General features: G+C 37.8%; 2 protein-coding genes across 4 annotated transcripts in view; one reads left to right on the top strand and one right to left on the bottom strand.

Moving 5' to 3' along the window:
- Positions 1-910: 910 nt before the first annotated feature.
- LOC120568289 (calreticulin-like) lies at positions 911-4,588 on the bottom strand. The gene is made up of 9 exons (XM_039815691.1): positions 4,405-4,588; positions 3,869-3,970; positions 3,441-3,644; positions 3,250-3,344; positions 2,935-3,144; positions 2,569-2,682; positions 2,302-2,445; positions 2,118-2,210; positions 911-1,993 (listed from the first exon to the last, which is right to left on the bottom strand). The coding sequence occupies exons 1-9, from the start codon at positions 4,490-4,492 to the stop codon at positions 1,769-1,771; spliced, it is 1,275 nt and encodes a 424-aa protein (XP_039671625.1). The 5' UTR covers positions 4,493-4,588; the 3' UTR covers positions 911-1,768.
- A 656-nt stretch (positions 4,589-5,244) lies between these two features.
- The window catches only part of LOC120568290 (dynein heavy chain 8, axonemal-like), a 55,018-nt gene continuing 38,160 nt past the window's right edge, over positions 5,245-22,102 (top strand). Inside the window, exons 1-20 of one of the 3 annotated variants that reach the window (XM_039815692.1) lie at positions 5,245-5,493; positions 6,052-6,157; positions 6,262-6,396; positions 7,053-7,137; positions 7,263-7,414; positions 8,301-8,487; positions 8,721-8,884; positions 9,214-9,390; positions 10,263-10,376; positions 19,287-19,394; positions 19,487-19,588; positions 19,705-19,851; positions 19,940-20,137; positions 20,265-20,341; positions 20,454-20,553; positions 20,637-20,756; positions 20,851-20,986; positions 21,095-21,282; positions 21,363-21,443; positions 21,827-21,943. In XM_039815692.1, the coding sequence (XP_039671626.1) occupies positions 6,113-6,157; positions 6,262-6,396; positions 7,053-7,137; positions 7,263-7,414; positions 8,301-8,487; positions 8,721-8,884; positions 9,214-9,390; positions 10,263-10,376; positions 19,287-19,394; positions 19,487-19,588; positions 19,705-19,851; positions 19,940-20,137; positions 20,265-20,341; positions 20,454-20,553; positions 20,637-20,756; positions 20,851-20,986; positions 21,095-21,282; positions 21,363-21,443; positions 21,827-21,943 (2,433 nt within the window). In that variant the 5' untranslated portion in view covers positions 5,245-5,493; positions 6,052-6,112. Of the gene's footprint in view, positions 5,494-6,051; positions 6,158-6,261; positions 6,397-7,052; positions 7,138-7,262; positions 7,415-8,300; positions 8,488-8,720; positions 8,885-9,213; positions 9,391-10,262; positions 10,377-19,286; positions 19,395-19,486; positions 19,589-19,704; positions 19,852-19,939; positions 20,138-20,264; positions 20,342-20,453; positions 20,554-20,636; positions 20,757-20,850; positions 20,987-21,094; positions 21,283-21,362; positions 21,444-21,826; positions 21,944-22,102 lie in introns of those variants that run through there. The other 2 variants (XM_039815693.1, XM_039815694.1) reach the window with 2 other exon arrangements.

Here is a 22,102-nt window from a genome sequence, read left to right on the forward strand (position 1 = left end):
ATGTACCAACTTAAAAATGCGCATGACATGAAACAAAATACTTTCCATCATCATTTTGATATATTTTGAAGTCGTTGTCTTTTTTCTTCTTCGCATAGGCTAAAGGTATTTCCACCGTAAATTGGTGCAAGAAAGTGTATCAGAATGCAGGAAATGAAGTCTTTGACGCTAACAAATTTCCTAGGGGAGGACACCCTGACCCCCCACTATGATATGCCCACATCTAAACTTTGCCCCAGGGCCCTGTAGCAGGTTAATCTGGCTCAGAGAAACAGCATCTACAGATTTCAGAAATGGTAGCATTTCTTAATCATTTACACTTTTTAGCATTGACTGGACACAGCACTTTATTTGGGTTTTGAGTATTCCCTCTGCAAAAATTGAACTGTTACTATATCAAATATATCACTTTCAGCAATTTCTGTTATGTAAATCAGTCAACAAGTAAAAACTGTTTGGAGTGTAAGAAATATCTAGGAAAACCTCTCCACTTACGTCATTGTTAAAAAAATGTTAAATTCAAATTTCTAATTTAAAAAAAAGTTTATTATATAGAGCTAGAGAAAATGGAACTTAATTTGTGAACCCATACATGGACGTGCACAGACATTTTTTTTTGGGGGGGGAGGGGGGACACTTCTCATCATTTTTAATTTTTTTTACAAAAAGTTAAATATATTAAAACAACTCTGACTTCCTTTATTTTAATCGGAACGCAAAAGTCTATTGTGCATAAATTCTTTGCCAGTCAGACTAATTTAGATTTAAAAACTGTAATATAAGTTTTTGTTTTCCATTCTGTGCAACACTGTAAAACATGGAGAATGTGGGCATATTCATAATAATCATAGTATAGTTTTAACTATATAGTTGTAAAATGTGCAAATGTAGTACAAATATGACCAGGCCATAAGTTTATATCTTTTTAATAAAAATGTTAGTATCAATAACATTCTGTCCAATAAAAATATGTGTGACCCTACTTGATGTCATGAGTCACCAGGGGCTCACCATCTGTTTTTCCAGACTTTCAGGATATAATGCAGGTTCCATCACATTACCATGAAGACATTCATGCCATTTCACTGTAGATAAACAACTTCATTGTGCACTTGGATGAAGATTAATTTGTTTGCGTCATTAATGTATGTCTACACTTCATTCAATTATTAATTTTAGAGTGTGGAAAGGAAAATAAAGTCAGTGCCACAGACCAAAATTCGTTACATTACAATCTTGACTTTTGTCTGTATTTTGTGATTATTTTATGCAGTAAGTCTTAAGGTTTATGCATTATATGTTCAGTTATGTGCATTTTTTGTTTCACTGGGTTGGAAGAGGAATTTTCATCCTGGGAAGTAAAAAATCTGAAGGGCTAATTCTTATTCTCTGCAAATCTCTATGTCATTTTTAATCACAGCTTCTGGTTAATGGTGCAACCTGTGCCAGAGAATCTGCAGATAAAGTAGATGTGTAGATCAAGAAAATCATCAAAACAGTGGATGTCAGTGCCTCCCTTATTACAAAATGAGGAATAGACTTGTTGGAAAACCTTAGAATCAACCCAGCAGTTCAGGGGCAACAGAGTAATATCATGACTAAAACCAAAGAGAAACTAAGTCCAATAACAAACACTTGTTAATGGACCCCCCAACATTGGGTTGTGTCCAAATCTCAGGGAAAGGATGCACAGCAGCCACAATACCCCTGGGAAATACAGGACAGAGTTTCTAAAGGAGGGACAGACAAAATCTCTGGCCACACCTCCTCAAAGCTCATCTTTAAGCTTTGCTTCCTCATCATCCATTTCTGAAAGTGCCTCCTCCATGTCATCCATTGTTTCTTCATCATCAATGTCTTCGCCATCATCAACACCATCATCATCATCATCATTATCATCATCATCAACTTCGGTGTCTTGTTCTTTGTTCTTTTCCTCCTCTTCTTTCCGTTTCAGGTCATCTTGCTCCTGTTTCATTTTACTCTCTGGTTCCTGTGGGAAAAGTTTATATTTAGACAAACCATGTCACCTAATCTATTCTGTAGCTCACTAAATAGCTTCATGTGTTGTACAAATGACAACCTGTGGTTTAAAAAGAATACCAGCCCCAGCATACCTTTGTCACACCCCATGTCTCCATTGTAATGTCTTCTGCTTCCTTGACATCGTCTGTGATGAGGAAGTTGTCAAAGATGGTACCAGATTTCACCTAAAATAAACAGTAACATAAGGCACACTGTAGTTTAAGCATCACTATTGCAACAACATTACTATTCAAATATGATCGCTTTCTCTCTCACCTGCCAAAGATCAAGTCCTAAAACAGATACTTTGTCAAACTTGTAGATGTTTGAATCAGGACTGTATTCAGGATTGTCAATCTCAGGATGCACCCAGGGTCCTTTGTAGTTAGGGTTGTCGATCTGTTTGGGCTTCCATTCTCCCTGCAATACAGAAAATATTAATTGGGCTGCAATGGCTTTAGCAGAGTAATGTTAACCATTTCTCAGGCAGAGGAGATCACACAAAGCATAAGCTGTGGACATGACAATCCAACTTCAGTCTACCTTGTACTCTGGGTTTGGGATCATGGGTGGCTCCCACTCTCCATCCATATCCTCATCCCAGTCTTCAGGCTTTTTAGCGTCAGGGTCTGGAATGTTTTCAGGTTTGTCCCAGCCCTAAATAAGAACAAAAAAGATTTAAGTTGAACTAACAGAACTGCGAACTAGCTAAATTAACATTAAGCTCTTTAAAAGTGCAAGACTGCTGTGGAATTCTAGGAGAGAAATTGAAAAACACTCCTCCAGTCTGCCTTTTTACCATGGATGTAACAGCACTTTCAGTAAGTGCACAACAGAACAAAGGTCAATTTTCATGCTGGTTGAGGTTGATTAAAGTCATTATTTAATAATATTAGTATGCTTATTCACCTCAGGCTTGGTGTCATCAGCATCATCAATCTTGGCACGATCATCCCAGTCCTCTGGCTTCTTGGCTTCGGGGTCCTTAATTTTCTTAGGAGGCAGGAAGTCCCAGTCATCCTCCAGACTGCCAGATTCTACCTTCTCGTTATCAATCTTCACCTCATAGGTCTGATCTGGATTCAGGATTAGCGTGTACATGTGGGTCAGCTCATCATCCTAGATGAAACAGAAGTGTTTGAATTAAGCCACTGGTGCAGAGGCAACACATGTTTGTTTGTATATTACAAGAACTTTAAAAAAAAATTTAAATGCCAGAATTACCTTGCACTTAATCTCTTTCTTGATGAGGTGATTCTTGCCCTTGTAATTGAAGATGACATGGACTTTCTTGGTGCTGTAGCCACAGATATCAGGGCCTGTGTGACATAAATGTAATTAATAGATGTTTCAAATCCTGTTATTGTAACCATTCAATTTATAACTGGTCATTACCATGAAACATTATCACTTACCAAACATGATGTAGTATGAGGAATCTCCATGCATGTCAGCCTGATCCAAGTCAGAAGGGAAGACCTTCACATAGCCACCACCGCAGTCAATCTTTTGCTCATGCTTAACTGTAAACTGAATGACCAAAGGCTTGTCCTCGTTGCTGAAAGGCTCAAAACGGGCAGAGACAGCATAGAAACGAGCATCCTGGCTTGTTTGCAGACCTGAAAAAGAAAGTGTAAAAAAAAAAAAGACATTTTCAGCAAGATAAAAACAAAATAGGTTATCTTTAGCTAAAAGTGTGGGGAACTGTACTACAAAATAGGGACACCAAGGTAATTAAACACAGACTGAATATAAGAATTGATCAACACCAGTGAAGAGTTACTCTTAATCAAGCCCGTGATTCTTGTTTTATAAAAAGTGGATTAGAACACAAAACGTTTACCTTTGTCTTTCTCAGCATCTCCATAGAAGTTGCCAGCCGTTAGTTTCCACTCTCCATAATCAGATTTGTGTTTGGAGTTCACCCAGCGACTTCTCCATTCATCTGAACAGAAAAAAGACCAGTTAGTTTTCTGAGTTTTAAATACTCGGGGCACCGCTGTCAAATATATCAAGCCAACGTTACTACGGTCAACGTCTATTGGCGTTACTCTTTGAAATTGTCAAAACGGCGAAATTCGTTTGATTAGCTAACGTTACCGTTACAAATGTATACTGCAAATTAGGCCACAGCTAACTAAAACGTCTGTAGCTTTTGGGCCTTGCTAAAGTTAGCCAGTTGCCAACCAGTTAAAGTTAGGAAACTGAGACGGGACGTATTTACACAGAATCACCGATTGAAAAGTAATCGTGAAGAGAACAGGCTTTCAAGAGAATCTGACGATGATAATTGTGACATGATGATGGCTAACAGTCAAGCTAACATGCAAAACTTCCTCCAGTTAACGTTAGTGTTATACATTTCTATGCCAAACTTACCACCGTCCAGAAACTCCTCCCGAAAGTAAACCTTTGCATGCACGCAGTACACTGCTAATATTACCGAAACTACACCCAGGACTTGCATTTTTCCCTTCACAACTCAACTTTCCACTTCTGACAACGTCCTTGCTGATTATTGAATACCTTGTGGATAAGGAAGAGAAGAGTGTATTTTAGAGTCGCTCCAGCGAACAGATGTCTGCCTGCTATTGGACAATAAGATTGTGTGTCTGGACCAATAAGAGTAAACCACGAAACATATGTCCCCTCTACAGTCTGATCCAGGGTCAGTGGTTCTTTTAGATTTTGTCATCTTCTCGACAGTCTTGTTGAGCAGGTAGTGGTCATAAAACTGTTTTTAATAATGTAAAGTTACCCCCTTAGAAATATTTTAGCCAAGTACCCCAGACCAGACCAAAACATTTTCGGTAGAAGTAAAAAAAAATCCTAGCTATTTAAAGAGGCGTCTGATTTCCTAAATAACAATATTGTACTGTAACTGAAAAACACCTAAATGCTAATTTATGTGCAGATTAAACAACAATATATGACACATTATTTAGTGAGCCTTATAGATGCTGGAAGTTTGTTACTGGCCGGACTACATTTCAAATGTTTGCAGTCATTAAATGCATTCATTATTATAGTGTATACATATTTTAGGAATTATGCATGACTGATTTTTAAAATAAACATTGTTGAAAGAACTCTACCCCCTGCAGTACTCTAAAGTACACCCATTTTGAAAAACACTTATATAAATGCCATAAGCAAACTGAAAATTAGCTACGAACGTTGACCAACCAACGTGTATGACCAACCAACGTTTATCTTTCGCATGTAACCTGTCGCGCAAACGGCCAAAGCGCGTGGCATCAATGTTTTCAACGGCAACAGTTGATAACGGCTGGATTTTTAAAACTTAATTGTCAGCGGTCAAGAAACACCAACCAGTCTTTTCTACTAGCTAGCTAACTTAACGTTACTTGGAAAACAAACCGCACTAACAGTACGCTGACGGGCATCTTTAATTGTATCGGAGGTTTTGGTGAGGTCATAAAAATGATATTGCAAAGTTGACAAGAGGTAAGATATAAGCTAACAGCAAACTGACTGAGATTGTTTGCTAACGGTTAATGCTAGCTAGCTAGCTAGTTATCACAATGTCAATGCTAGCATCGAGTTAATTAGCTAATTAATGTTAGTTAACGCTAAACTTTCGGTAATAACCGAAACTAATTAAGCAACTTTTACAACAAAGTAACTTACGTTAGCTTTTACTTGTATTTAACTTTAGCTAAGTTAGCTCAGGTGAACGTTAGCTAGCTAGCTAGCTACGTTTTCAACACAAATATGCCTTCGCAACGGCTGTACGTTAACCACCCGTTAAATGTAACTTCAATCCCGTCAACTGTCATCACAAATGTCAGCTGAAAAACTGCCATATTTTAGTCAAAAAATACACAAATTTATCATCTTATTGATATATCCAACTCTTTTGGTGCTTCATCAAAGTGTCACTGTGTGCATTTGCTTGCTTGGTCTACTAAACTTAATAACCGGCGTTTTATTCATGAGGCTCCAGCACTAGCTAGTGACTGGCTAATTATGTTTTTTTACTTTTTTATTTGTTTAATCAAACAGAGAATAAGCAGAAGAACTGAGTTTTTCAACAGCGAAGGTGGTGATATTGCCAGAGCTCTTTATGATGGATTCACATGATTCAAATGCAAACAAGCATGAATCTCAGGTAACGTTAAATTAATTTGACACCCTTACATGCTTGCTTACAGAATACAAGTAAACAAATCCATTTACCTTATGGTAAAGCTGTTTTACGTGTATGTTCCTCAGGCCAAATACAAGCAGGCAAGAGAAGAGCGAAAGATGCTCCTCACCACTGCACACAACTACATGATTGACATCCTGGCTGACAGGCTGTCCTTGGAGCCAACAGCAGTAGAGGAATTTATTTTAGATTCTTCATCTGTGAGTTTTTCCTCATGAGTTTTGACAATCAGTGTGCAAAAAAATGGGGTCCCAGTGGTTTTGGACAGTGGACAGTTTGGTCTTCCATTCGGGCCACAATCAGGTCTCTGAACAAAATAAATGAGAAAGCCAAGACCCCAAATTGATATAAAAAGATCCTTTTTGCATCTGGAAAAAATGTGTCAGTTGTACCTTCTCATTTTACCTTCCAGATGGAAACTCTGAGCGTTTTTTTTATTATCAGCACGAGCAAGTTCACGTTTTGATTTCACTCTGTTTGAACATAATATGCATGGTTGGATGGCTTATGATTTCAATATTGAATTTGAATGAGCTTTCAGACCACCCAAAACACACCTGATTATCCGACGGAGCGCTTTAGGGTTTGGTTCAAATGGACCAAACTGCTCAGTTGTAATGTAAAAGCAACCTTACACAGGGTGTGGATAAAAATGTGCACTCTGTTTTTCTGGTGTCAATTCATGACATACTGTAGCACATTACTGTTGTGGCACTCTTCGCTCTTGCATTTAAGGAGAGGTTTTCATTTTCATAAATGTTTCTATCAGAGATGACAGGAACATTGTATTTGTGGTTGAATGTCTTTCATGCCTATGTTACTTTATTATTTCTTTATTTGTTTTCTTGCTCAATAGCTGGCTGCTTTTGATAATTTCTTCGCCAAAGGAGGTTGTAAAACCATTTCCTTTGTCTATCAAGAGTGTGAAGTCCCAAGAATAGGTAGGAATAGATTGTATTTGTCCCCATAATGGTAAATATTCAAAATCTAGTATATATTATCTATCTGTTGTACAGGTCCATTACAGTTTTTTATCTCATCAAAAACCATATGGATTTAATTTCAGAATGTGGACGCTCATATCCTGGGACTACCAAAGGGGAAAAAATATTGAGGCTGTTTTTAGCCAATCTGTCTGAGACATGTCTTACAGGCATTTGCTGCTCTTTCACACGGACTAGAGTGGACATTCCTGTGAATTTTGAAAACATACATGAGGTAAGACATGTCTTTATCGGTAAAGCGGTGTGTTTGTGTAATTGCTTTGTTTTGTGTGATAAGCACATGTTTTCGTTGAGTGATTGTATTTAAATAGTCAAAATCACTGTTGAATGTGCATATCAGTCAGAATTATTATTAATGTGCTAAAGGAGGTTGTTGCTTGCCTTTAAAATATACTGATTTCACCTGTACCTCTTCTTTTTTAGAGGATAAACTAATCATCATGAATTGTGTGCTAAAATAGCAATATGTAACAGTTAACAACATGGGCGTAAATCTCATCTAACAGTTGGGGGGGTCAATCAACATAACATTTCTGAGCAACTTTTGAAGGGGACACAAATAATACAGCCACAATTTTACTTGTAGAGGATATGTGTACACAGAGGAAATTCAGAATCAGAATCAGAAAGGGTTTTTATTGCCAAGTACGTTTTTAACACATACAAGGAATTTGTTTTGGTGTTGTTGGTGCACATCACACATTCTCTAAATGTAATATTAAACAATATAAGTATAGGTATAAACAATATAAGTATATGTACACAGTATGTATTAAATTAAAAATAAAGATAGAAATAAAATAAAATTAAATAAATAAAGAGCAAAGAGCATTACAGCAGAGAGAGAACAGTGGCATGAAGAGCCAGGTGGAGAGTCAGGGTGGTTTCCGGGCCTTGTTAATAAGGCTAGTGGCTAGTATAAAAAGCCTTTATACTATCATTAGTGTAGCATGGAGACTGTACTATTATCCTTCTTTTCAGTGTTTCTCTTGATTCAATGAAAAAGCTGACTAAATTGACCAAAATATTCTTCTTTAAAACCATTTATTTATTTTTAAATTTTGTGAAGTAATGCATGATATTGTCTTGATGCTTTGTAGGAGATCTTCTTTTCAATGGTCGATGCCAGAGAGGGCCTCCTGAAAGGAACAAGGAATGCCTACAACTTCCTGCTACCAGCTCTTGATGCTGCACAAAACTGGGGTGTCTTAGATAAATCTAGACATGGAGGAAAATTTAAAAAGAACTTCAAGTACACAATGAAACGTTTCCTTAGCTCTTTAGATGGTTAGTCATTATTTTTATTAAGTTGCCAGTTGCATAATTTTTTAATCTGTCAAGTTTTTATGTTTAGAAGACATAACCGTAACATGTCTTCAACATTATTTGGCAAGTCATACTTAATTGCTTTAAATTTGGCATTTGTTCCATTATCTGTCAACAATGATATTGTTGTAACCAAATGATGATCATTAAGTACATTTTATAATCTTGTACTCTGTTTCTTGTTTGTACCCCAGACATACAGATGAGCAATGAGAGTATAGTTCATCTGAATGCAGTCACAGATATTGACTTTTCTAAATTGGCCTCCCTTGAAGATATGAAAGTTGCAGCTGCCAACTTTGACATGGTACATCGGCTGGAAGAAATTCTGATGCAATGGTATAAGCAAATCGAGCAGGTTGGTAACTTTTATATTTGTTATTATTAACTAAAAGGCAGTCCCATTTCAAACAGTAAAAGGATCTCTCCCAGTGTCAAAGTTTAGAGAACTAAGACTCAAACAATACAATGTCATTAAGAGCATATTTATGGTCTATGCAGTTGGTCCAAAATATAAATGGAAACTACAGATAGCGTTAGACACTAAACATTTTCCATAGTTAATGAATCCATATTTTGAAATGTTAAAGCTGATTACTTCCTAAATTAATCTTATTGTAGATTAATTGATTAAATTGCTGCTCTATAAAGGAAATTGTAACCTTTCTCTGCATCCATAATCATCAGGTCCTGATAGAAAGTGATCAGTTAAGGAAAGGGGTTGATTCTGCAGGGCCATTAAGTGAGTTAGAACACTGGAAAAAAATGTCTTTACGGTTCAACTCCATCATCAATCACATCAAAGGCCCAGAGTGTAAGGCAGTGGTAATGGTGCTCCATATCAGCCATTCCAAGATTATGAAGGTAAGGAAGCTTGAGTGTTAAACTTCAACAAAGTAATAGCTAAAGAAGTTATTTTTCAGCATTTTAACAGGTTTTGATGGATCTGACTGCAGTTTGATGTGTGTAAAGACGCAATGTGACTAACTGATTCCCTATAAAATAAAAAGTAAATGTCTGTGCAAATTATATGATAGAAAATGTTATTGTTGCATGAGCTATAGTAATGAATGGAAGAAGCATGCAAATTGATCATCGATAACTCTTAAAGGAACATGCCGACTTATTGGGAATTTAGCTTATTCACCGTAACCCCCAGAGTTAGACAAGTTGATACATACCCTTCTCATCTCCGTGCGTGCTGTAAAGCTGTCTGACGGCTCCAGCGGCATCAGCCCATCACAGACCAGGCAGGTGAATGGTTCCAGTAATCCTACTGCTCCGAATAAGTGACAAAATAACGCCAACATGTAAATAGGAACATGTTGGCGTTATTTTGTCACTTTTGTCACAATTCGGAGCGGTAGGCTAGTTGGAACCAGTTACCTGCAGATCTGTGCTGGGCTAAGCTAATGCTGGAGCCGTCAGACAGCGTTATAGCACGCACGGAGATGAGAAGGGTATGTATCGACTTCTCTTACTCTGGGGGTTACGGTGAATAAGCTAAATTCCCAATAAGTCGGCGTGTTCCTTTAAGACATTTTACCATTTGCTACCTTAGTTTTTTTCTGCAATCTGAACACATTTGTGAAGGGCATTTAACGGACAAGAGGATTTCCTAAAAATGTTTATATATATATATATATATATATATATATAAAATGTGTGTGTTAATAAAATCCAAAAACTTGTTCTTAAACTTGTCTTTTCAACATTTAACCTTTTCATGCATGTAGATGTGGAGGGTGCTGGATGCCACAATAACAGATCGCGCCAATGAAGCAAAAGACAATGTAAAATTCCTTTACACACTGGAGAAAGTCTGTCAACCTCTTTACAACAGCGACCCGGTATGTATAGGCAATAATTGGATGTGATAAATAGCTAGTCATGTCTACGTAATTCTATACATACAGTAATATGTAGAAACACAATTCAGCAACAGTGTATGAAATAGCAGATTTAAAGAAGTATTTCAAAAAATAATGCCCAAAGTGTTATTAAGGACCCAGGTTGTAAATGCATTTCCGTTCATTTTAGAAATGTGTCATTTTGTAGTGCTTTTTACATTCTACAGTAAGGATTAATTACACCCTCGATTGAAATATTTACATGAAGCAAGATAAAACGGATTGAACATGTGTGGTCACCAACCAACAACTACCATCATGCATTGCGCATGACATCAATCCAAATGAGTTTTTGATAACTGACAACATACTGTTGATGTAGAATTCCCTGTATAGTGTGTAATTGAACTATTTCAGATGCAGACCATGTGTGTAGCAGGTGTAGGTTAAACCTTAGATACAGTGACCTCTAGTGGATATCAGGTTAAAATTAAAGACACAGTATAGTTATACCTCTTTCACACCAATGACATGGTCGGACCGGGTTATCCGACCTGTGTTCAACCCTTCTTTTGTCAATTCAAACCGAGCCAGTCAACACGGGTTGATCCCTGGTCAACCCGGGAGCAGTGCATACCATTTACCTCAGGCGGGGGGTTTACATGTTCTATTCAGTGGCATAATCCAGTCGAGCTGTAATAGTGTTTTGTAGCATACTTAAATTCCTCATTGTACAGTATATATTAAAAGATAAAAATAACGACCACAGTTAACTTTAATATTAAAAAAATACTGAGCAATATTTTGATTAATTCATTTCAAGCAACATTTCAACATCAAAACACAACCCCAGACTTGATGGGTTCAGGGGGTTTAATTATGCAATGTTGTCACATGTATATTAAGTGGCTTTCTTACCCCAATTTTTAAGCATAGAGTAGAATGCATTTTATTGTACTGCTGGACTGTGGTTGTAACTGTAATTTTGATAGCAGCATTAAAATTAGATAGAAAGTAAAAGACAAAAACATGACATTAGAGATGGCCCGATACCATTTTTAGCTTCCCGATACCGATTCTGATACCTGAATTTGTGTATCGGCCGATTCCAAGTACCGATCCGATACCAGTGTGTCATATATTTTATTATGTTTACTAACTGTATACTACTATCCCTGCATGGATGTGATTAGAGGTCGACCGATTAATCGGCCGATTTTTGGGCTTTTTTTACATAATCGGCATCGGCCAATATCAAGCCGATTAATAGGCAGGCGCATCTGCGGGCAGTCTGGTGTTGTTGTTGTTGTTGTGGAACACGTGTTCGACGCACGCTGCCCCTAGAGTCAATTACCAGCAGAGTGAGCAGACCTCATCCAGTGCCTAAGGAAGGAGCTGTTCCTCGGAGAAAACGGTAAGGATTAAATTCTTATAAGTCGTATATATTTAATGAAAAACATATGACATGTTACTGCCAACTTCGAGAAAAAACATGAACAGGCGACATGACGTTCGGCTACTTTGGATATTGATAGCTGTCATGTCACAATAATTAAGCTAGAATTTTGCAATCACAGACAGTGGATCTGAGACTTTTATTATTTGTTCTGTTTGTGTGTCTATATTTGAGAGGGTTGTCAACTCAATGCAGAGAAAGAAGTTGTAGTTAAAAGAGACCACCGCACCATAGGCTAGTGAAGGACTGGCTTTGCTTTGCTAGCGTCGTTGCTAGGGTTGGTACAGAGTAGACCCGGTGCTAATATGGCACCTGTGCCTTAACGACCCGTATCTACCAGACCGAATAGCAACGCGGATTTCTGTACCTCATTTCGGCACCACTGATATGCCTGCGTTGCTCTCTGATGCTCCGAAAACGAATGTTAGAATAACAGAAACATCGCAGCATGTGACGCTAGTTAACATTACACTCGTCAGCAGCTAACGTTAGCCTACCATTAGCTAGCAGATGGATTAAACATGATAAAATGGTGACAGCTAAACGGTGTAAAGTGTGATTTATTTCACTGTATAGGATCCAACAGCAGTATGTTAAGCAGTGTGCTGCTGCCGTTGTTTAGCTACTTGTCTGAAGAACAACACAGACGGTGCGTCGCGGTGCATTCAAAGTTGTTGTAAAATACCCTTTTGCCATGGTGGTTGTTTTTGTCGTTCAACAGCAATTTACTAGTGAAATACGTTATTGTTATAAGTTATAGTTATTACATTATTATTAAATCATTTAATTTTGACCATATGGCCTAAAGTTGTTTCCCCCCCTTAATTAGGTTTTGTCCATTTGGCTTTGTCTGTCAACAAACAAAACAAACCAAAAATACATGTTTCAGGACAGTTTTTGGGAAGATGATAGAAACTTTTTAGCCTTGTATCACTTACAATGCACTGAATTATTAGCTGATTTATAAAACAAATGTTAGATTTTATATCTATACCCATCTATAAAATGACTTGAAGAAGATACTATACAAAAATACTAACTTAACCTTGTATTTTCCCCCTTTTTTTAGTCATTAAGTCTGATGGCTGAAAAGAAAACCACCCCCTTATGGCAGCGCTTCACCCAGCCAACACCAAAACAAAGAAATGCTGCTGGTTGCTACTGTGTGTCAGCACTACTATTGTTAAAATGGTCAATTTATTTTATTGTTCTCAGCTGTTGGATAAATGCTGCTAAGTGCACTAAACTTTATTTTTTAATTGAAAAGTTTATTCGACAAAGTAAAATTTATTTTCTTTCATTCTTCTTATCCGTTTTGTTTATTTATACAATATATGTTTTTACATTATACATGTTTAATGTAAGTATATAAGTGCAGATTGGTGTTCAAGTGTTCAATAAATGTTTTTGTTAAGAAATTTTGTGTATCTTAAGTACTTATTAGTGTTAAATTTTGTCTTTCAAATAGGTTAAAAACAAGCAAATATCGGCCAAAAATAATCGGTAGCATATATCGGCCATCGGCCGACCCTGATTTCAAAAGATCGGCATCGGCCTGAGAAAACCCATATCGGTCGACCTCTAGATGTGATATGATTTCTATCTTTGTTGTCAGTCTGGCTCAGGTAAAACTCTTTGTGAAACATAAACAATGAATGCCACAGAACTTTCTTTTATTATGCAGCTTGACAGTCAGTTATAACGGGAAAAGAACAAAAATAAACTACTTTAATGTAGATTTTCTTTGGGCTTTATTACGTGGGATCGGATCGGTGCATAAACTCCAGTACTTCCCAATACCGATACCAGCGTTTTAGGCAGTATCGGAGCCGATACCGATACTGGTATCGGAGCATCTCTACGTGACATAACAGTTATGATTTATGCAAATCATTTGACATGATATGCACGACCCCATCACATGTAACGTGTCATCATTTCTGCTTGCGATGGCGTTTCTTCGCTTCCCTGTCCAACCGGAGCTGGAGGAAAGCGGGCCAGATTAGCGAGAGTAGTATCGTTAGTCTTGTTATGCTATCATCCACTACGTTGTCTCTCGCTGTCCAGGTCATCTGCTGCTTAATTTCTTCCTCACCGTAGACTGCCAGGAGCTCCCGCTTCTCAAGGTCTTGCTACATATCCATGTGGTTCAAATAGTCAATCACCTCCAATGTAGCTAAAAACATGCTGCCATGGCACTTTTTTTTTTTTTTTTTCTTTCTTTCATATTCAGGGTACCCGCGGGGTCTTAACCCATTTAGGCCTAAAACGCCTGTTAAAAAAGGCCTTTTTATGCCTAAGTACTTTTCTGTAAACCCCCTTCCAAAACCTAAGGGTTTCCAAAAATATTTGTCAAAATTTGTCAAAGCCTACTAAAATCTTAATTTCTCAGGCTCTATAGCAGATAAAAACATGGAATAAAAAGCATTTGAGAGCTTACTTCTGGCTTTCAACTTGACTGACTTGCTTGGCCATAATCTTCAACTGCATTTAAAAAAAAAAAATCTATAAACAACAAAAATATCAAGAATATTTTGAAAATCATTAAAGATCCGTTTTTATTTCATTATTTCATACTTTTGAGGTACCAAAGTGACAAGTGAACATCACTGATACAAAGTTATAGAAAAAAACCCAAAACAAAACAGAGGGTTACTTCTTTACATAACAATTTCATATTAATTTATGTTAATTTTGTTTCTTGTATTATTTGGATGTAACTTTGGATAAAAGCGTCTGAGTAACCATAACTTGGTGGTGAGTGTACAGATCAACAGAACAGTATAGTCTCAACTCATACATTCAACTCAACTCATCATTTACTGTCAAATGCTGCAGTAATGCTTTCCGAAGCACAGTGGCACATTGCACTGTCTGCTGCCATTATGAGGTACCAAAGTGACAAGTGAACATCACTGATTCAAAGTTATAGTAAAAAAAAACGCAGAGGGTTACTTCTTCTTTACATAACAATTTCAATATTAATTTAGTTTCTTGTATTATTTGGATGTCGCCTTGGATGACAGCGTCTGAGAAACCATAGCACTAAGAAACCATAATCATAAACTTTGTGGTGAGTGTACAGATCAACAGAACAGTACAGTCTCAACTCAAACATTCAACTCAACACAACTCATCATTCACTGTCGAGTGCTGCGGTAATGCTTTCCGAAGCACTGAATGTGTAGTGGCACATTGCACTGTCTGCAGCCATACACTGTTGCACCAGGACGGGCCTCACTCTTCGACAGTGAACATTCCCGGCAGATCTTTCTCTTGTCGAAGATTTTTTCACAGTCGTGCTCGGCTGAGGCTGCCACAGGTGCTGCGGTGCACTGAGGAGCACTCTTTGGATCTTTGGACCCAACGTATGGTCTAGCCAGATCAGTCACAACGCGGTGCGCAAGGCCCTTCTCGCTACTCCCACCCCCCCCCCACCCCCCCTCACGTCCGGTGTAGACCTGGAAGTTTGATACATACCCGGTGGAGCTTTCAGCCATGACCCACACCTTGATGCCCTTGGTGGGTTTGAGAGGAAGATATTGCCGGAAAGCGAGTCTCCCCTTGAATTTCACCATACTTTCATCTACGCTGACAAAGCCGTCCACTTCGTACAGTTCCTGGAATCGATCTTTCAGGTTGTCAAGGTACCATCTGACTTTCCAGAGCTTGTCAGAGCAGTTCACATCTTTGCTGTTGTCTTGCAAGTGGAGATACCTGAAAATGCACATAGCAAGTTGGACAGTGAATGGCACATTATTGTTATTATCATGAGCTTTCATTGTCATGTGTTTGTATAATTACACTTTATCAGTAATCATCAGACATCATAATTATTACTGTCATCCATCATGAGCTATCATTTTCATTTCTATTTATGTATGTTTTATGTATTATCAGTCATCAGACATCACAATTATCATCATCCATCATAAGCTAGCATTGTCTATTGCATCCTATTTATTTTGTATTATAATAATTATAATTTTATTATTATTATCTATCATCTTTAGACATTTATTATCATTAGTATCAGCATCAAATCATTACACACACACACTCAAACTCGCACACAGACACACACTTTCACTCACACAGACACACACTCACACAGATATATATATATATATATATATACACACACACCCTCACACACAGAGAGACACACACCCACACACAAACATGACGAGACACACACACCCTCACACACACAGACACACACACACAGTATGTGTGTATTGTTGTTGTTATTATTATTATTATTAGCCTACCTCCAGATGATGGCAAATCGTTCGAAAAAGCCACTTTTTCTGTCGCCAGAAATCTCTACGTGATGGCAGGTCAAGGATCCCCATGGCAAGACACAGTCCAATAACAGTCTTCATTTCAATAACTGTGACCGGTACCCACTTGCTGTTTGATGGAGTTGCGCTCTGTGATTGTTCAGCATAAAGATTTGTTTCTTTTACAAGTTGCATCCACAGCTCCTCCGTGAAAACATGTGAGAAGACCTGTATTGGTGTAACAAGCTCTGGAAGCTCTATCTTGATTCCTGGTTCGCGGTTATACTGGATCTTCTCATGAGAGTGAAAGTTGTCGGTCTTCCATTCTTCTTGGAAGCCAGCAAAATCGCGCATATCCTCCTCTTCCTCTCGAAACATCGCTAAGATCCACTGCTCTCTAACTACGCGATCGACTGGTACATCTAAATCATCGGGGTTATCGTTTGAATCTGGTCCTGTGTCATTTTCCGTAACTTCATCAATATCACTTCCTTCACTTGAGTCAGCCATGACGGATCGCTAGCGGTGTTTAAAAATGTCCGCTGAAAACTATATACAGTAAAAGAAAACTTACTGTACGTGTAGGCTTATTTTGACCAATCACAAAGCATTAAACTGATTAACTGGTTAAACTGATCGGCGGATGTGCGGAATGTTTCGGGTGTGTCGAGCCTGGCTGGCCACTCAGCGCCTTCAGACAAAGCTCAAGGTAACAGGCTAACGGCTTATTAGCTAGCCAAACACCGAGTGGCTCCATTAATCAGCTAGGTGCGTTTTATAACAAACGGAGCGAGCAGCAACATCGGAAAAACATTTTTCCGAGTGAAAACGTCACCATTCATGTAACGTCCTGTGGGAATCAAAGGTGGAAAACTCGGGCTGGATTTTACATAACCGAGTTTCCCAGTTGGTGACGCGTTGTTGACAACTGACGTTTGATGGAGGCGACTTTGGTTCACTGAACATATTTTAATGACAAACTGTTTATTGTGGACAAATGCCTCTGGCAAGAAATATACAGACATAATTTGTTTCAAATTATTCATAAATAGGCCTATGTATAAAAAACAACACATTATCCGTGTCTTTTCCCGTTCGTTGTCCTCCAGATAACACAAACAAACACCTGTCCATGTGCTGTTTGGATGCTCATATAAGAAAACAGCAGCAAATCTTTTGTTATTGTGGCCTCCATGTTTTCACACACCTGATGCTCTCGGCAATGGCCAACCGTTGGTGGCAGTCATGCAAAAAGTTGTTATGCCAAACGCCAATATAACAGAAGAAGAAGAACACGCATCCCGACCATGTGAACGCTGCCAGTCGGAAAAACAACGTAACCAGGGCGGTGCCTGTTATTCCGAGGTGGCATGAACGCAGCATTAGTCGAGCCTGCCACTTATCGGCCAATCAAAAGAAAGGGGCTACACAATAGCCAATCAGAAAATAGCACTATTGTATCTGGGTAAGATTTAACGCAACAACCAATGAGAAAAAAGCATGGAGCAGCGTACAGACACTTCCCTAAACGTTCACTCATTCAGAGACCAGAGACCCAAACGGGGCTCTGTGTCTGTCAGACGTTCTGATATTTACCGTATCAGCAGAGCAATCACGTAATGCACAGCAGACTATGGTGCAGGTAGATTATTTTCTGAAATATAGTGACTTTATTCTCGTAATAGCCTAGTTTTTTTTTTAGGTACTTTATTTTTCTCAAGATATCATGACTCCTCCAAATCTCAGAGAACACAGATATATTTTGAATGCGCACAAAGTTTTGAACATGAGCAGAAATCTTGCTCAAAACCCATCTGAAATATTACAGTCCAGGGGTGTATTAATTCATTAAAATGAATTTATCATTGAGGTGAATAATTGTTATATGCACATGTAAGGAGGTTGTCCTGTCCTTAAAACTTAACAGCCCTGAGTAAACACTGAACTGAGCTGTGTGTTTTCAGTGTTAAACACAGATGCAGGTATTCATGCACGACTGTTGTTGGTGATACAGAGGTGGAAGACTTACTCAGATCGTGTATTAAAAGTAGAAAAAACAATGTTGTAGAGTTACAAATTACATTTCAGTTACAAGTCCTGCATTCAACATTGTCCTTAAATAATAGTAAAAAAAATTATCTAAATATTATCAAAATATACTGTACTTAAAGTACCAAAAGTAAAAGTGCTCTTATGCAGTGCAATTATCTTATTTTATTGGATTATATTATAACCCAATAAATTGTATTAAATGACTGATACTTTAAATACAATGTGTTATTTAATTCAAGTAGCCTACTTGTACATAATTATTTTTTTAGGTTTTGAAATTTATACAGATTTGACATTTTCTCCTCATACTTCTGTCGGAATGGGTACGAAGTTGGCATTGAATTTCATTTGAAATGGTATTAAAAAGGTCTTAAAAAGCCTTGAATTTAAGTTGGAGGATCCTGGGGGTACCCTGATATTTTTCGCACTGTTTGTTTCTGAGCTACAGCGACCTGTGACAATTGCATCATGACTGTGTGCACCCATTTGCAATCGACAGATAACTTGTCCCACCCCGGTACTTAGGGACCCTAGTTGTGTGCCATTCACATTGAAATTGGCCCACTTCAACGCGGGTTATCCCTTTCAAACACAAAGTCAACCCTGGATGAGTTCTCGGTGTGATAGTGGTATAAGCAGACTGATCTCATAAAGTGGCGTATGTATGATACGGCAATTCGTATGCCATTTTTGCGTGTTATCAAGACGCATAATCGCTTTTTAGTGATCAATGCCGTGGGGCTGCCATTGACCTACATTATGTGTGAATTTTTGCCGTAGCAAGTAGTATGAAAGGACGTAAGTCCGTGGATGGGTAAAACACAGGGCTTTCACCCAGGAGAGCCAGGATTGCGTCCCGCATGTGCCGTTTTTCAATCGTTTTTTATTTTTAAACCTTCCCCAATGTTTCTTTCCTAAACCCAACCGTTTGTTTTCCTAAGCATGTGACGTTGGTCACCATCGTGTTTTTGTCATTTTTTGTGTTACTAAAGCCTTTCCCAGTGTTCTTTTCCTAAAAAGTAAAGTACGTCATATATTAAGGCAAGTTTGTTGCATTTTTCAAAGTACTTGTTCAGTAGAAGTTTAATAATATAGATAAACATGGATGTGTGATTTCAGGTCACCATGATGAAAAGCGTGCAGAATGTCATCAATGCCATTCAAATGATTTACAATGTTTCACTGTGCTACAATACCAGTGAAAAGATATCTTCACTGTTCATCAAAGTAAGTGTATTTAGTGTTTAGTTATAAGTTGTATTCAGGAAATCTAAGGACCCAATTTACTTTGTGAAACTTTGCAAATAAAAAAATTTCAGGTGACAAATCAGATGGTTACTGCGTGCAGATCATATATTACTGACAATGGCACATGTCTAATATGGGACCAAGATGCTGATACCATTCTCAAGAAAATGCAGGTGATGATTACACCTACCTATATGAATAACGTCTGTGGTGTCATTTGTTAGTCTTTAATATAGCACATGTTGACATTAGCATGCAAGTGTTTTAATTCATCTTTTATTTTTGGCAGGACTGTATCTGCTTATATCAAGAGTATCAGTCTTGCTTCCAGAAAACAAAGAAACAAACAATGGAAAGGCCTGGAAAGAGGTCCTTTGAGGTTTCAGAGATGCAGATTTTTTGCAAGTTTGAGGCCTTCTGCAAGCAAGTAGTAAAGGTGCAATTCACGCTCGCTAACTTTTTATATTTGAATCCCACTGTTACCATAAGCATTGCCAAGTAACAATAAGCATTATCTATTTTAGATCAAACAAATAATTACAGTGTTCAAGATGTTCGGATCTCTTGGAAAATCAAATATTGAGGGCATTGAGATTCTGGCCAGACAATTCCACACTGTATCCATGAATCTGAAAAGGAAGCAGTATGATATGTTGGCTCCAAGGACAGTTGAATTCGAAACAGATTTTGCTAAGTTTATGGCTCAAATCGGCCACATTGAGGTATGTATAGTTTCCAGTTTACAATATGTGGTGTAGGTAGCTTCTATCTTCTCCCTCTCTTTTATATGTTAAGTATTGTTTTCAATATAGATGGTCATTTTCAAATTTTGGCTATCATTATCTACAGAACCAGCTCCGGACCTTTATGAGTTCATGCTTCTCAAATATCATCTCATCTCAGCAAGCTCTGTCCTTAATACAGCGGTCAGTATAAGATAGTATAGTAATATAATATATTATAATATAAAGATTGTACTGTACAATTATGTATTTAAACTGGATGATTTGACATAATCAGAAAATTCTTTATCTCTAGTTTTCAGAGGCTGAACATTCCCTGTCTTGACACAGAAATTTCCAACCTTTTGGGTGTAATTCTTCAACATTATGCCTCAGAAGTAGAGCTTGTGAAACAGGTATCCCATTTTCATGCTTGAGTAGATAACAGAAGGTGTTTTTATGAAATTAACAGATCTACTTATGTTAATTTTCTCTGCAGCTATTTGACGAACAAAGAGACAACCCCCCATTAGCAAGAAACATGCCTCCTGTGGCAGGAAGGATTGGTTGGGTAAAGCACCTCTACCAAAAAATAGAGGAACCCATCTCATACATAAAGGTAAGCCTACATTTCTCCCACCAAAACAACCAAAATACTTTATTATTGTACTGATGTTTTAACGTTGATTTAATGTATCTGTTGTCAATAACAGAAAAACTCTGACATCTTGTGCAGCCCTGAGGGACAAGATGTGGTCAAAATGTACAATCAAACTGCAGCTGCGTTTGTCAAGTTTGAATCTGTTAACCACACAGCGTGGATGATTGAAGTGTCGAAACTAGAATATGGTTGGTTTTCTGGCTCTGACATCCTGACAATCTGATGCCTTAAATGACACACAATGCCCCTTGTCAATCAATTTAAAATACTTTCTCCCCAATTCTGCTTCATAACAGTCTTGAACATTACTCTGCTGGTTCGTCACCCAAAGACTGGAAAATTTGTTGTCAACTTTGATCCTAAAGTAACTGAGGTCATTCGGGAGGCTAAGTGTTTGTTAAAGATGGGTCTGGAGGTTCCAAAGCAGGCTTTGCGTCTGGTCAACTTGGAAAGCAAAATAAACACCAATCACCTCCGACTACAGGTACATTTGAAACATAGTCTTTCACAGATGGATAGTTAGCTTAATGTAAAATGACTTGTATGTCTTTTTTTTTTTTGTAGACCATTTTGGCAGATTATGAGTCTACTTGTGAGAACATTCCTGCCGACTTTGCCAGCCTGATGGCTTCAAAAATAAAAAATGTAAGCGGTTTTTAAACGGTACATTTAATGTAGAACATTTATTTAAATCATAAAATATAAAAACGGTGAAGAGCAACTCATATCATGTTCTCATGAATGTAAGCATATAGTTCAACTCCTGATATGAGCCACAAGTCAGTGTAAACAAACACAAGTTTCTTCAAGTGTTTCTTGCTTAGTTTTTATTCAACAAAAACACTTGTCCTTTCTGTGGGAAATGTATAAACCTGCAAATATGAAGCAGTGTGACTAAGAGTGGAACTAGCTTAATCAGATTTTATTTGTATGGCTTTTGTGTTTTAAAGAGTTAACTATTGCTTAATTCACCAATGCTTCCAGAGTTGCTAATGTTTTCAGCTATTATGTTTTTGGTCAATTACAAGGTGGAATCTGCGCTTCGCCATGGGTCGGTGCTGCTCACCTGGTCATCCTTCCTCCTGGACAAGTTCTTCCAAAATGTTGACACTGCTTTGTTTGAGCTCAAACATCTTGTAAAGAAGGTATATTACTGAATAAAAGCACTGACCAAAATGTTAGCTCTCATTCCTTCTCAGATAATGATATGAATACTGCTATTGTGGATTTGCAATGTAAAAAAATGACAGCTTGGTAATATCCAGTAAACACCCCAAAAATACTATTGCTCAAGAGCCATGTTT

This window comes from Perca fluviatilis, chromosome 11 (assembly GCF_010015445.1).
Source record: "Perca fluviatilis chromosome 11, GENO_Pfluv_1.0, whole genome shotgun sequence".
Lineage (NCBI taxonomy): Eukaryota > Metazoa > Chordata > Actinopteri > Perciformes > Percidae > Perca > Perca fluviatilis.